Genomic DNA, 15461 nt, shown 5'->3' with positions numbered 1-15461 from the left:
CTTGTACTACACTTATTTCACAATATATTTAAGTATTTTTCATCACTGAACAATCCATATCACAGTATCTATTTCCACACTTCAGTAATTGAGGTAGAAATCAACTTACCCTATGTTTTTCCTTTACTTTCTTCCTGTATTCTTCTTTGTCAAATTTGTCTTCTTCCCTCAGTATCTCTTTCGCTTTATCTAAGTTGATACCACTGGCATCATCTTCCTCATCTGCTTTCATCAAACTGGATTTTTGCACAGGTGGCCACTGCTGCACTAACTGAATTACACAAATCAACAAGAAAAGTAATGGTTAGAACCATTTTTTCCACATCAAAGTTTTGATGCTCTAAATATTCCAATACATTATTTTTCTAGACTAAATAAAAAGGCCATTTGCAAAGGAAACAAACAAACAAAACTTTTGCACAATACAAACTCGGATACCTTATTTAACATCACATTCAGTCAAAAATGCATATTTGAAAATCATGTCTTCATTACACCATGTTACTGTTTAATGGATTCACTTGTTTTTCTCTCTTTGCTTAATGAAACAAATAATTTATAATCCTGCTAGTCATTTTGGGAGAAAAATTATATTTGCTTTCAAGAAATGACTCTCCAAAATATATGCAACAGAACACAACACTAGTAAATCTAAACAGTATGTTTTCATGTAAACAATCAATATTCCAACATATTAACTGTGAGAAAAACGATGTAAGCCTTCATCATACAGTACACAAAAAACCCATGACTGCAGGTTCATGTTTTGGGAGAAGCAAGGAGAACACATGTGGAGGGTTTTATTGGTTATTGTATGAAAACTGGATTGGAAATCTTTGATGATTCCAGTTTGACTTATGGATGACATGCTGAACACATCCAGCTCCCCTTAAATATCTGAAATTCTAAAGCAAAGACAAAGACTACACATTCACCAAAAAATATCCCCACTATTCTTATGAGCTAATAGCTTATACCTCATGGTATGAGCAGACATCATCTAGGGGTAGTCTTTGCAAAATCATTCTTGCTTATGGATTGGTAGAGTAGTAACTCTTGAAAAGAAACTATATGGCAGAAACATAGAGTGTCTTTCAGGTACAAATGCAAAACCAAACATGTTTAGGACTCTCTAATGCATACAGGGTGTTATTCACCTAGATAAACCAAACCTACCATTTCCACTTCCTTTCATAAAATGGAGTTTGTGTACTTGTATTTTCTAGAAAGATACATTTCTTAAAGGAGTTTTATTTTATCAAAGAGAAGCATGTGGAATAGAACAGTAAAACTTCAAAGCACAGTTTTACACAGCTCAGAAAAAAAGCAGGAACAACATCCATAGATGCAAACTTTACATTTCCTTAAATAAGTCACCCCTTCTCTATTGTGCTCCTTTTCTAACTATAATCCTTGTGCTATTTTTTTCTCCATCCTCACTCCTTTTTGCTTCATTGCATAGATACATAAAACATGTGCATATGTATTTTAAGATGAGACAACAGCTTTTGAATATCCAAGAATATCTGAAGATATAATTTCCAGTCAATGGGGCAACCTCTAAAACCTTATAAATTTTATCAGTAATTATATGGCTATACTCCCTTCACCTGCAATATAAAATGTTTTATTTTGTTTGGTCACAAAAGAAAATTATATCCTTGCAAAGGTGACCTGTCTTTCATTTTATGCCCTACTGAAATTAATCTAGAGAGAAGAAAAAAAAAAAAAAGGCTACTTTTTTCTTAATGCTGGAAATGGAAAAAAAATGTACAGCATCTGAAGCTGTGAACTCAAATGTTAGAAAAGTTTATGGAGCATGGAGACTTGCTAGTGAGGTTATTGCCACAATGAAACCCTAGAGTGACTAGCACCCACAGTAATTCCTTTCAGTAAAAAATCAATATATTTTTCCAAGGGCTATTAAAGGATCCAATTAAATTACTGGCAAATTTCAATGCACTGCTACATCAGCGCCAGTAGGTGAAAATCTGGTACTTCCTTAGCTTTCCTAACAAAACATTTAATCTAGAAGTAGTGAATGATGGAAAGAAAACCAGGGACTTCTTTTAATTCCAGTACATTAACTCAAGACTTGTGGGAGCTTTGGCAAATACCTACAGGAAAATTCTTTTACATTTCTGTAAGGAAAAAATAGACTCTTGATTCCACTTGAAACTGAAGATAATAGGCAGAAAAGAGGTACAGTTCTGTACATCCACTAACAACTCTCATACAAGTACCTTACACATACAAAGGTGAAAAGAGGTCAGTGCTCAGCATTCCTCTTTCCCAGTGGAATTGAATTCTAAATGGAAGCTGAACAGTTTTGCAAAACTTAAATTACAAAAACCACACACTTTTGAAAAGTGTATCTTTTTATACAAAGTATAAGTATTTTTGTCTTTATAGAAACTACAAACTCAGTTCCCCCCAAAATACAGTTATTTTGGATTGATATTACCTCTCCATCTTCAGTAAAGACTATTTTTGTGTTGACTTTAAATTTCTTCTTCAAGATTTTTTTGGCTTCTTGGGTTTTAGTTGTTTTTTTCTTCACCTTTGATTTTGATGCATTCTGTATAAAAGAAAATGAGATTTCTTATGGGTTTTTTTCTAGTCACAGAGTAGATGCTTCAAACTTTCTTAAAAGCAATTAGATGTATTAAAATGTAATTCTAAAACATGAGTAAGAGTAATTTCCAGTAAAAATTTGCTAGCAGACCTTCTCATAAAAGTGTTTTAAGCAGGCTGTATCACAAGGAACTCATTTACTCTGGTAACAATTCAGCATAACTTAAATCCTGTCAGCAATAGGACACCTGACTCATTTAAATCTCACTAACCTTTCTGAGACAAGGAGACTAGATTCACCAGCTTATGCTGTTAGCAAGCCTCATCAGACATGAAATCCAGTATAACTGACTGAAGCCATTAGCTACAACTGATCAGATACCACTTTCATCTCACTTGTCATCATGTTGTCCCCAGGCACCACAGGACACCAGTTTGAGTTATTTCTGTGTCAATGAAGGGTGCAAATGGCCATGCAAGAACCTTCCTATTTCATCACTCTTGTCCCTTGCAGTCCCATCAGGGTGGAGAACATCAGTGCTAGGAAATGTCTACCAAACTCAGCACTAAATAACATTTAGAATCACTGAAGTTATTAGCATCATAGGAAAAAAGTTCTAGTGAAACCAAGTGGTGAAGACACCAGGGAAACTAATAAATGAGTCAGCAGAGATTGTAAAATTCAGACATTAACACCCTTTCCAACAGGTTGAGGTTGTTCTTTCCTGGCTACCACTGAGAAAGCAACACTGACCAGAAAAAACAAATATTTATCAGCAGAACAGTATCCCTGTATAAAACACACTGATATTGAAGTTACATTGATTTTTTGTGTGTGCAATCTTGCTGTTACAAAGAAGAGGGGAAGAGGCCACTTCTATTTTTGACAGAGATTGAGGATTTATCCAGAGTATTTTCGCATTATAGAGATAGTTTGCAACTCTGGGAGGATCATTTTAATTACTTCTATAAAATGCAGTGGAAAATAAATTGTCACATCCACATTTGGCCTGCATAGGTTTCACAGAGCCACCCATCTGGTGGCAACTTCATGGAACCAAAGAACATGGAGATCCCCAACCTCCAGCTCTTCTTCTGAGAGCTCCCCTTTCAAGAAGAAAGGCCATATGTGTTCAGGCATCTAACGGGTCACAATACACATAGAGGACATTTTAAGCAGTAACTGCCATTGCAGAAATTATTTTATAGCAAAAGATATTCTGGAGGAATACATGGAGACTCCATAGAAGACCCACAACTCATCATCCTGTAAAGACTGCAAAGCTCCACTACTCAGGATAAAGTGCCTGAAAAACAGTCACTAAACTGTCTAAACTTCTGATAAATAATAGAAAGTGGTCAAAGCAACCAGAGAGAAAAAGGAAAAAATGAACTTTTTTTTCTCACTTTTCTTTTTTATTTTGGTCATTTTAATCAGTTTCATGTTCTATACCAAATCCACTATAAAGGGAAGCAATAAAAATTAACTCAGAAAGTCACCATCATTATGGTCGGCACACTAATGCACTGAAATATGAACTATAAAAGAGAAAAATTACAGTCTTCCTAACAGGAAAAATGGTTTGTGACAGCTACTGCACTGTGTTATCAAGTAATGACCATATCTATTATAGAAAATAGTAACTGTAGCAGCACTTATGTCCTCAGTATTGTCATACAATTTTGTTGCACTGTGCAGCTACTACTACTTAGGCACACTTTTAACAGCTCAGAAAGTTGCGCTATTCCCTCACACCTGTTGCTTATCCTACAAACACAAATTGTTTGAGAGTCTGCATAAGCATAAAACCATTACCTTGAAATATGGACTACTTAGTAGAACAACAGGAATTGACCAGAGAAAGAATTTAAAGAGAGATGTACTTCAAGGTGGTAGGATGATATTTCTCAACACCACAACATTTTCTTTCACCAGCTGCTTTTGGTTTTGTTTCTTTTTTTTTTTTTTAATAAACTTTCATTTCTGCACTGCCAGTATTATTGGTACCAGCATAACATGCTAATGTAAAAAAAAGGTGGCTGAAAGTTTCAAATTGGTACATCAGTATTTTGTAAAATTATATTTAAATATGAATCTCAGCTGCTTACATTTCTTGGTTTAAAAAAGGTTTTCCTGGCTAAAGAGGACAAATATCCAATGGGCTGTCTTTACATGCATAGATAGGCAACATTTTCAGTTGTATTTTGTTCCCCCTCCCTCCTATGTGTGACTTTGAGAAGTAAAAGTATTTTGATGTTGCAAAGTAGCATGGAAAAAAATGGGATAGGACAAAATTTCCAAACAAAGAGGAGGAGGAAACAAATAGGAAGCTAACTTCCCTTACCATACACCTAAAAAGCACAGTATAAGAACACTGTGTGAATTGGGCAGATTTACAATATGCAGTATTAAGGAAAGGTAAGAGATCAGGTTTTTAAAAAACATACAGGAAAGAGCATTAGTATAAAACTCTACACAACCCAGAGATGCTTAAACTGTGTTTTTAATTAGGATGCTTTCATTGCTTTATTAAACTGAACATACTTCAAAGACAATGGCTATCAAGGCTCCCTCAGCTTCAGACACCGTCTCCTGACTGACTGTCTAAGACCAAATGGACTCAGATACCAAAACATTTTCATCACAGATGTAGGCACAATTTTACAAACTACATAACTTCGCTGTTCAGCAGGAGAAGTGGTGCAGCCCAGGAGGGAAGCTGGGTAGCACAGTGGTTCCTGACATGCCTCCCTGTCCCAGGGGGGAGGCTACGTGGTCCAGGAGAAGAGTCAGGCTGGTCAGCCATGGGGCATATATACTCCTGGGGCTACCGTGGGGTCCCATAAATGCTGCTTGTTCCTCTCCGGGGGACCGCTCTCACATTGTTCTGAAGTCCCTATATAGTTCTGTGCTGGTTTTGGCTGGGATAGAGTTAATTTTCTTCATAGTAGCTCGTATGGGGCTCTGTTTTGGATTTGTGCTGGAAACAGTGTTGGTAACACAGGGATGTTTTCATTCCTGCTGAGCAGTGCTCACACAGAGCCAAGGGCTTTGCTGCTTCTCACCCCACCCCACCAGCGAGCAGGCTGGGGGGGCACAAGGAGCTGGGAGGGGACACAGCTGGGACAGCTGACCCCAACTGACCCAAGGGATATTCCACACCATATGACGTCATGCTCAGCATATAAAGGTGGGGGAAGAAGAAGGAAGGCGGGACCTTTGGAGTGATGGCGTTTGTCTTCCCAAGTAAACATTACATGTGGTGGAGCCCTGCTTTCCTGGGGATGGCTGAACACCTGCCTGCCGATGGGAAGCAGTGAATGAATTCCTTGTTTTGCTTTGCTTGCATGTGCGGCTTTTGCTTTACCTATTAAACAGTCTTTATCTCAACCCACGAGTTTTCTCACTTTTACTCTTCCAATTCTCTCCCCCATCCCACTGGGGGGAAGTGAGCGAGAGGCTGTGTGGTGCTCAGTTGCCAGCTGGGGTTAAACCACGACAAATCCTAAAGTCTCTCTCTTCTGTCACCTAAGTCTCTCCCTCCATATGTCTCCAGTAGCATCTTTCAGAGCATCTACTCCCCACATCTCAAGAGCCTCTCCCCACAGTGGCTGCTGCTCTATCTTGAACATATCAAAGCCAGGAGTTCCTCCAACTGGCTGCAGTCTTGATGCAGGATGGGTTGTTTACATCTATCTCAGCTCGTGGCCTCCTACCCCACCCACACTACCGCCTTGACCCCTCACCCAAGCACCTAATGCCCTCACCCAAACTTCTAATGCCACCACCTGTCTTTGCTTTGACCCCTCATTTGAACAGCTACGTTGAAACATCAATTTCCCATCAAGCAGGAGTCTGATTCATCCGTTGTGAGAAGCATAACACCAATGGATAGCAGACCTCAGGCTTTCCTAATCTTCAGTGCCAACCTTTGGTTCCCTGCGTTTTCAAGCCATTCTGCTTACTCATTTCCCATTTTCATCTTTTGTACTAGAAGATACCTGACAATTTACCAGCAGCAGGTTGGCATTTAACCCACATTCTCCATGGCTTCATCTCTTTTCTTCACAATGAGTTCACCAGACCAGCAGACGCCACCAGCTGCTGGAGGCTGCCAAAAGATCTCCTCCAGTTAACCTCAAGTGCTGCGAAGAATACAACTGTGGCAGGAGCAATGACTCCTCTCTAACTACTCAGTAAACAGCTGAAATCTGGGGTCAGAGGCTTTGCAGGCAGAGGCACTGTCACGTCAGCAGGCATGAGTGAATGGAGGGTTTCTGCTGACAACCAGACCTTGCCCCTAATACCAGAACAAGCCATGGGCCTGGGCATTTTGAAGTGAGCTGAGAGGGCATAGCAGCTCCCCACACTAACTGGCTCACTCAGAAAACACTGTGTATCAAAGCCTGCTCAACTAATACCTATTCTCGGTAAATCCATTTCTAAAGCTAAATTACACCATCAAATAAGCTGTCGATCCGAACAAAGTGGGCCTGCACGATCTAGGCACAGGTTTTCATGTTTGCTATTAGATATCAAAAAATATTTCAAAAGGATTCTGCAGTTGAACTCAAGTTGGTAACGCAAGTTAAAGCACCAGCCAGTGCACGTACACTTCCCTGTCAATGAGGAGAGGCTACCTGCTGCTCACCAGCATGTACATTTTGCACTATGCCCAATAAAATAGGCCCTCAAGTCTTTTCTTCTATGAAGATGTGGCAACACTGATCAAACAAGATCAGATAATCAGCCTCTTTAAAATAGTATATAGCAGTTAAGCATTAGAAGTTAGAGAGTCACTAAAGTTTATAAAAATTTCATAAAACGTAGGCTCAGCTGCAGGGTTGGGGGATTTTCTATTGTTACTAATCAAAAGCCTAGATTTCTTCTTCCTGCACATGCCAGATGGCTTGCTGGATTATTTAATGAGTTAGAATAAAAACTAGCTCTTAGAAGCACAGAAAATTCAAACATTTTGTCCTTTTCTATTTTTCTCAAGAACGAGCAGGGTTTTGTTTTCTGGCTTAAAAGTTCTGATATTCTTAGCTGAATCTATGACAAAGGTTTTCTAAATGAAGATACTGACAAGTTTAAGACAAGATTTACTATTTTTCAATTATAATTTTTCTGAAAAGACAGGGCATCTGAAACACAAATGACAGTAAAAATTGCTCTTCTAATATGGAATTAATTTTTCTTATTAATAGAATTTCTACAGTCAATAGTTTAGACTAAGTATGTAATCCTCAGTAACTCAGGATCAAAGCACTTACAGTCTCTCGCCACAACCAAGATAAACACATTTGCTTTCACCTTTGGAGTGTTACAAATCATCAAATGTAAAGTTTCTTTGTTTCTAACTATCATTTCTTTTTAATTTCAACTCAACAAGCCTGTGAAAGCAAGCACAGTATATTCACTACAGAAGCTGTCTAAAGGGACTGCATTATTGTGGCGGGGTAAAATATCAGTAGAAAAAAAAAGTTATAATCAATTTTCCAGTCATGTCAGCTATAACAAGCATTACTGCTTTTCTAGGGGGTTTCTGCGCTTTTTTTCTCCCCCCTGCTTATACCTTACCATTCCTAGGAAGAATGGTGCTGTACCTGGAAATATTTTTCAGTCTCTCCCAACATTATTACATTACTTTACCCAGAATTCAACGGCAACCGCCTCTGACAAACAAAAATCGATGTGGTACTCAATTTCACACACTTCTTTTGTATTTCTTCAAGAAACTGCCCACAACAGGAGCGAGTATTATCACATCTGTATTATCACCAAGCACATTAATCCCCCTGTCAAGCTATCAAGTTCAGACTCAGAAGTCATTCCCCACAGCGTAAGACACAGCCTTCCCAGATTGAAGCTACCAAACCTTAGACAAAGAGAAGGGCCGTCTTCCTCTTCATGCCGTGGAGAGCATACAGACATGGTTTTCATCTGGCAGGCACTACAAAACTTTCAGAAGATTGAGTATCCTCCAACCACTAGTCCAAAGCAGCCTAACCATAAAGCATTACCTCTCAACCCCATAAACTTCCCGAACACAGACTACGAGGCTTTGATAACCTACAATGGAGATAAGGTTAGAGGAGAGAGAAATTTTCACTCCTCCTGACAAGCACCTAACCACAGAAGCAGCAGTGAGATACACAATTCACACCTTACACATTAATTACAAAACATGAGAAGGAAAACATCAAGAGAAACAAAATAAACAGGCTTTGAAGTCCAGCCCATATTACTTCAAGCACCTACAAAACTAACACCAAAAAGCTTCCTCTTCGTAACACAATTTGACTCAATCAGCCATCTGTCTTCCCATTGAGGGGAGAACCAGAGAAGCAGAAATCCTAGGATGCAGCATGACCACAAGGAGATGTATGGATGCTGCCTTCCTTCATGATCTGTGGTAGGTAGGTGGTCTCTATTTTAATTTCCAGCCCATTTCTCTGCAATGACAGCTATTTCAGTCCTTCCTGATTTCTGCTGACTGCTCACGAGCCGCAGGCCACTTTGCGCTGTCGTGAACACCAGAACAAGCCGAAGCCACTGAGAAGCAGCAGTACAAAGTCCTTCAAACGACCCTCCACTTCCACAACACAACTCCCCCAACCTTTCCTAGGAAAACAAGATTCTTTTGTTAACAAGTGTTGGGGTTTTTTTAATGCAATACAAGTGAGGCTAATTTCGCTTTGGTGAAGTATTCTAAGTTTTCTCTTTTTCAATTAAATGTTAAAAATTAGGAAGCTTAAATTCACAGACACTACCCAACCAACTTGCATAGCATCTATATACGCCACTGAGCACAGCTTTTACCATTAGAGTTGTGAAAATGTGGAAACAGGCAGGTTGGTACTCAAAAGACAAAACCAGCACTCCTTACATGTTCTATTTGCTCCTCTATGAACTTTTAAAGCACATCAGTCAAGTATCAAGATCAACATGATCTTGAATTTTTCAAGTGATGGCTTAAATTAAAAGGGTGGATTGATGGGGTTCCTGTTGTTTCGGGGTGTTTTTTTCTTTAGGGTGTGGATGTTTGTGTTATTTTGGGTTTTTTAACTAGTATCATGCAAGATTTCAACCAAGATACTGAAAAAGCACAAAATCAAAATTATTCATTGGTAATTCCTTACGCAATACTACAGTTTGAACAGGGAAATTCTTGACTGCTAAATTACTTGCTACACCTATGCATTATTTACTTTCTAAACCTATTGAAAGAATGTTGATTTTGAAAGAGACCATTTTTTTAGGGTACAACAACCTACACAGAGAACTGAACATGGCATTTACAGTAACAGTTGTGAAGATAAGGATAAATCCAGGTTGGTATTCCAGAGAAAAACAGCACTCTTAGCACACAGAATAGCATAGATACAAATCCTTTCAAAATCACAGCAACAGGAGTAAATAAAAAATAAAAAAAAAAAAAGGAAATAAGAAAAGCTTCTAATTACCACTATTCAATATTGCTAACCACATTATGGACAAAGACCACAAGACCAGCAGTTCACCACACTATCATTCCCAGTTAAATTGCCCTTCAGATCAAAGAAACAGCAACAGATACAAGAAACCATAGCAAAGACAACTGTACTATGGCAACCACACACTTAGATGATGCTTGCCTTTGTTTCTGATTACCATTAGGACAGAAGATTACATCTGAATCTGAATTTCATTAGAGTTTTGTGTTTGGGTTCAAGAGTTTTGTTAAAGAGTATGTCTTAGTAAACAACACACTATTATTTTCTATAAAACAAATTAAATTAAGCCATGAAAGTTAAAAATAACTAAACTTAAGATTAAAATCTCAGTATTTAACACAAAATGCAAGAGTGAGGATTAAAAAACTTGCCAACTTACAACTTGCTAAAAAAACTGGAATTTTCTGCAATATATTTACATGATGGGCTTGGTTCTATGTTTAGACAGGTATTTGCTACAATCCCTTGTATTTAAAAAAAGGCATTTATTTAGGAGATCATTTTTACTTGTATATAGACTATGATGGCAGAAAAAAGGAGAAAGAGGTGCTAGTAAATGGCTCCATGCCCAGCATTTCTCTCCAACCACAGAAAAGAACCAAACTTAAGAACAGAAATCTTTAAATGCGTTCTTCAATGATAAATCTTACTCCTATTTCTAACTAACACCACATAGCAGCATTTCTCTAGAATACTTCTAAAACACTGAAAACAACTAAAATAATTTTCTACTGAATTATTACACTTTTTCTATGAATGAATGCATATTCCATGTGATACACGACTGTTCATTTCAGCAGCTGCTATCAAGACTTAAAATCAGGAGTTTTGACAAAGGCTAAACAGAGATAGAGAATGAAGTTTCTCTTCCTAGCAAGTCAGTAAAAAAAGGAAAGATTAAAAAAAATGTTGATACAGCAAAATTTACATTAAATTACTGAACTTACTCTGTGAATTACAACTTTAAAATCATAACCATCTGAACAATGGCAGACACACCAGCATTTTCAACACAAACTATCCTTGCAGGACATTGGGGGTTCCAACAGTAGCTCTGCACTTCCAACTATGAATTTAGATGAGAGAAAGGATTTTTTATTCCACACACACCCCTATCCCCATTCATTTTAAGAGGTTTACTTCTGCTTTAACTATTTATTCTTGTTTCTTTACAGGTAATTTAGAAATGCCTGGGTACCATCCCTACTCCTGGAATGTCTTCAGAAATACAATTCCTGTATCCTCACAGCAGCATTTATCATCTACAAATTTAAACCCAATCCTGAAAACAAATAAAAAAAATAAAAATAAAGTGCACCTGTATCCTTCCATCCCTGAGAAAATTTTCATTGCTTTCATTTTCTATATTGAAAAAAAACAATGTTAATGTTTTACCCTGATATAAAAATCCCACAATACCATAAAGATTCATTAATAAGCAGCACTGCACAATCAACTTTTCATGCTTTTTTCCTCCCTATCTTTCCCTCTCCCTCTGCTTGCTTTTTTTTTTAATCTCTCTGACTCCTCCACAAAACAGGAAGATTTTAAAGAATGCTTTAGTGAAGAGCCAAGATCCCTCAGCCCAGAAAACAAACATTTGTTTTGAGTACTATAAATTATGTAATTGTACACACAACTCTAGTATCTGCATACGCCAATAAAGTTTTTGTCATTAATCTGCAAAATCACTGCACCTCATTTTCCAAATCTTTAAGTATAAGAATATTATATAAGAAATAAGGCAAAAAATTATAACCAAGTTTATCATTGTAAGATCTAATACGGACTAAACCACTATTTAAGAATTTTGTGAGTTATAGTAATTAGATAATATCTCACTCTGAAAGATGTCTCTATTTAATGCACTGGACCACAGAACTTTTCAGTACAGCTACTGCATTAGCCTGAAAATCTCCATTACCTGTGAGCATAAGCAGCAACAACATCCCTTTCTAAAGCCATTAGGCCTTTAGCAACACAAAACCATGATTTGGTGTTCCCCAGGGCTCGGTGTTGGGCCCTGTTCTGTTTAATATCTTTATCAATGATTTGGATGAGGGGATTGAGTGCACCCTCAGCAAGTTTGCAGATGACACCAAGTTGGGAGGGAGGGTCGATCTGCTTGAGGGTAGGGAGGCTCTACAGAGAGATCTGGACAGGCTGGATCGATGGGCTGAGGCCAATCATATGAAGTTCAACAAGGCCAAGTGCCGGGTCCTGCACTTCGGTCACGGCAACCCCATGCAGTGCTACAGGCTTGGGGAAGAGTGGCTGGAAAGCTGCCTGGCAGAGAAAGACCTGGGGGTGCTGGTTGACAGCCGGCTGAATATGAGCCAGCGGTGTGCCCAGGTGGCCAAGAAGGCCAACGGCATCCTGGCCTGTATCAGGAACAGTGTGGCCAGCAGGAGCAGGGAGGTGATTGTTCCCCTGTACTGGGCACTGGTGAGGCCGCACCTCGAGTCCTGTGTTCAGTTTTGGGCCCCTCACTACAGGAAAGTCATTGAGCTGCTGGAGCGTGTCCAGAGAAGGGCAACGAAGCTGGTGAGGGGCCTGGAGCACAAGTCTTATGAGGAGCGGCTGAGGGATCTGGGGTTGTTCAGTCTAGAAAAGAGGAGGCTGAGGGGAGACCTTATCGCTCTCTACAACTACCTGAAAGGGGGTTGTAGTGAGGTGGGTGCTGGTCTCTTCTGTCAGGTGTCTGGAGATAGGACGAGAGAAAATGGCCTCAAGTTGAGGCAAGGGAGATTTAGGTTAGATGTTAGGAAAAATTTTTTTACTGAGAGGGTTGTCAGACATTGGAATGGGCTGCCCAGGGAAGTGGTTGAGTCACCATCCCTGGAGGTATTCAAAAAGCGAGTGGACAGGGTACTCCAGGGCATGGTTTAGGGGGCACGGTTAATGGTTGGACTCGATGATCTTGAAGGTCTTTTCCAACTGAAATGATTCTATGATTCTATGATTTCTCGTGCAGTTTATTTAAAAGAAAGGTGTAACAGAGAATAGTGAACTACTTTACATATTTCTAGGCAAAAAGTAAATTCAGTTATAATTGAGTATGCCTGACTAAATGAAGATAAAGACATTCCAGAAGACTGTAATTCAAGCCCAAACATATTAACATAGCTTTCGTTTATTCTTGGGGTTAAGGTTGGTAGAAAAATATATTTCAAAGAAACATGTACAAGCTAAGATATCCTAATAACTCAAAAGACTGCCTCAGACTGAAAGCATACAAGAAGTATACAATAATGATTAATACCACTACAGTGCCGGATCAAGACATAAAAAGTTTTCATTCCATCCCTCCCTGTCATTAGGAGGTAATGCATCATTACAACACAATCTCCCTCCAGTAAAATCCAACAGAGATGCGCAGTAACCAACAAATTCTCCAGCACTTCTACAGCCAAGAGAGGTACATGAGCTGCTTGCTGAGTATTACATCTTAGTAAAATGAACGAGTGTTCCTCATACGACATCAATTAACAAGCAAAAAACATGATTTTGTTGACTGCTATTCATCCTCCCTATTCCAGAGCTTCCATTTTTGTGAGCAAGAAAAGGCCACCATGAAGATGCTATTTCCAACAAAACATGGCAAATTAGAAATAAGAGCATGAACATGTCTTTGATATTGAACCAAATTACAAACGACTTCAAAGGTACCCATCTTTTGTCTGTCACTTCCAAAAAAAACCAAAACCAACCAAACCAACCAAACCAAAACATCAACCAACCAAACCAACCCCAGCCCAAACTCCGTAATACATTAATGTGGAGTTGAGGAGCTAGGAAAACCTGTACCTTGTTCTATTACAGATCTCCAACAATGACAACGTTGAGATCTTTTCTCACTTTCCAGCAGGTGGAAGATCCTGCTTATTCATCCCCCACTAATACTCAACATAAAACAAGGCCCACACTCAAAATGGGGGTGAGGGGAGACAAGTAGAAAGGGGAGGGGACAGCTGCCTTGTTTTGGATGAAAAGAACCCTTAAGCATTCAGATATGCTGAGAAAGTGCTACATTCTGGAACTTGTAATTTTTCAGTCTCCAGAAGAACCAGAATTGCTCCTTCTCTCCCAGGCTGCACTTAATATCTTAGTGCAAGACAGTTAAATTGAAATATTGAGAGAAATGTTATCGCTGAACAATACAGCAAGAAGGCAACACTGAGCTGACATTTAATGAACTGAAAATGTGGGGCTTTTTTAGTTGAAGAATAAAGATCCTTTTTTTTAATGCAACTGTATTTTCTAGTAGTTAAGACAGTTATTCTAAAAAAAAAAAAAAAAAAAAAGACTTCTCTGCATAATCATTAAGGCAGCCAAGGCTTAAATAAACACCATAACATCATTAAACTTACAGCTTGAAAGTACTCTGAAGAGGAATCTTAGGTCAAAAGGTGAGATGAGAAGACCACGCTTTCATGCTGTTTTTCTTTAAGGTTGAATATATTATACCATCCATGACTAGTGTGACATTCCCTTTCTCCCTCAAAAGCCACCACGTGTGGCTCCAAGAACACAGTGGCAGCCAAGGCTGAAGCTTCTTAAAACATTTTGTTCACTACATTCTCCTGATCTGCCATCAGAAAGTAACAAAAAAGTCACTTTGCAAAGATAAATATATGTATCTCAGCTCGCTTTCTTCCTCCTTTTGCACGTGTTAAAACCAAAAACTATGCCCATTTAATTACCACACCACAATTATATCCTTCACAGGCTATGACTGCAATAGCAAAGACTGCGTATTTTTTTAAAAAATACCCCAAATTGATTTTTGTTCACTTGAGCAGTGTTAAGTTTTTCAGCAGTGGATTAGTGATAACCATCATTATTTTTTAAAGAGTTATTTCATCTTTAGATTGACACAGATGGCACATACTCCTTCCCCTTTAGAGGCCTCTAAATGCATTTCTCTCAATGCACAAGAGCCAACACAAGTAAAAGCATTCATCTGGCCTCCACCCAGGCACGGCACTACTCGGGCCGCTTAAAAAAGAAAGAAGAGGCAATACTAGTTGGCAATCTGTGAGGGTTCATCTTCAAGATGAGGCTTATTTTAATTTAGCTCCCAAATAGGGAGTGCACAGCCTATCTCAGAACCGCACCAGGGCCTCCCCCACAATCCCACACACCCAACCACCAGCTCAGCGTGGCAGACCCAGCTGGGCTGAAGGTGGCAGCACAGCAAACATGAGGAAAACACACCACAGAAGAAGGGAAAAAAAAGAGGGGTCAACTGAGCGAGTTGCTCATTGCTGGCAAGAGACCTGAGAAGAACGTAGTCGGTTTCTTCCAACCAAATAAGTGTCGATCAAGGATAATCTGGCAAGACAGAATTTCTTCACAGCTAAAAGGCTGACAGAGAAGCCACAGTATTA

At 38.9% G+C, this 15461-nt stretch overlaps 1 protein-coding gene across 1 annotated transcript in view; it reads right to left on the bottom strand.

Annotated features, from left to right (window-relative positions):
* DDX10 (DEAD-box helicase 10) overlaps window positions 1–15461 on the bottom strand; it is a 194397-nt gene that overhangs the window by 77354 nt on the left and 101582 nt on the right. Inside the window, exons 14-15 of the mRNA XM_052813079.1 lie at window positions 2465–2578; window positions 110–271 (exon numbers count right to left, since the gene is read on the bottom strand). Coding sequence (XP_052669039.1) covers window positions 110–271; window positions 2465–2578 — 276 coding nt within the window. The remainder of the gene's footprint in view (window positions 1–109; window positions 272–2464; window positions 2579–15461) is intronic.

The sequence above is a fragment of the Harpia harpyja genome, chromosome 17 (assembly GCF_026419915.1).
Source record: "Harpia harpyja isolate bHarHar1 chromosome 17, bHarHar1 primary haplotype, whole genome shotgun sequence".
In the NCBI taxonomy this organism is placed as follows: Eukaryota; Metazoa; Chordata; class Aves; order Accipitriformes; family Accipitridae; genus Harpia; species Harpia harpyja.
Note: the sequence above shows the minus strand (reverse complement) of the source record. Positions and strands in the feature narration are given on the sequence as shown.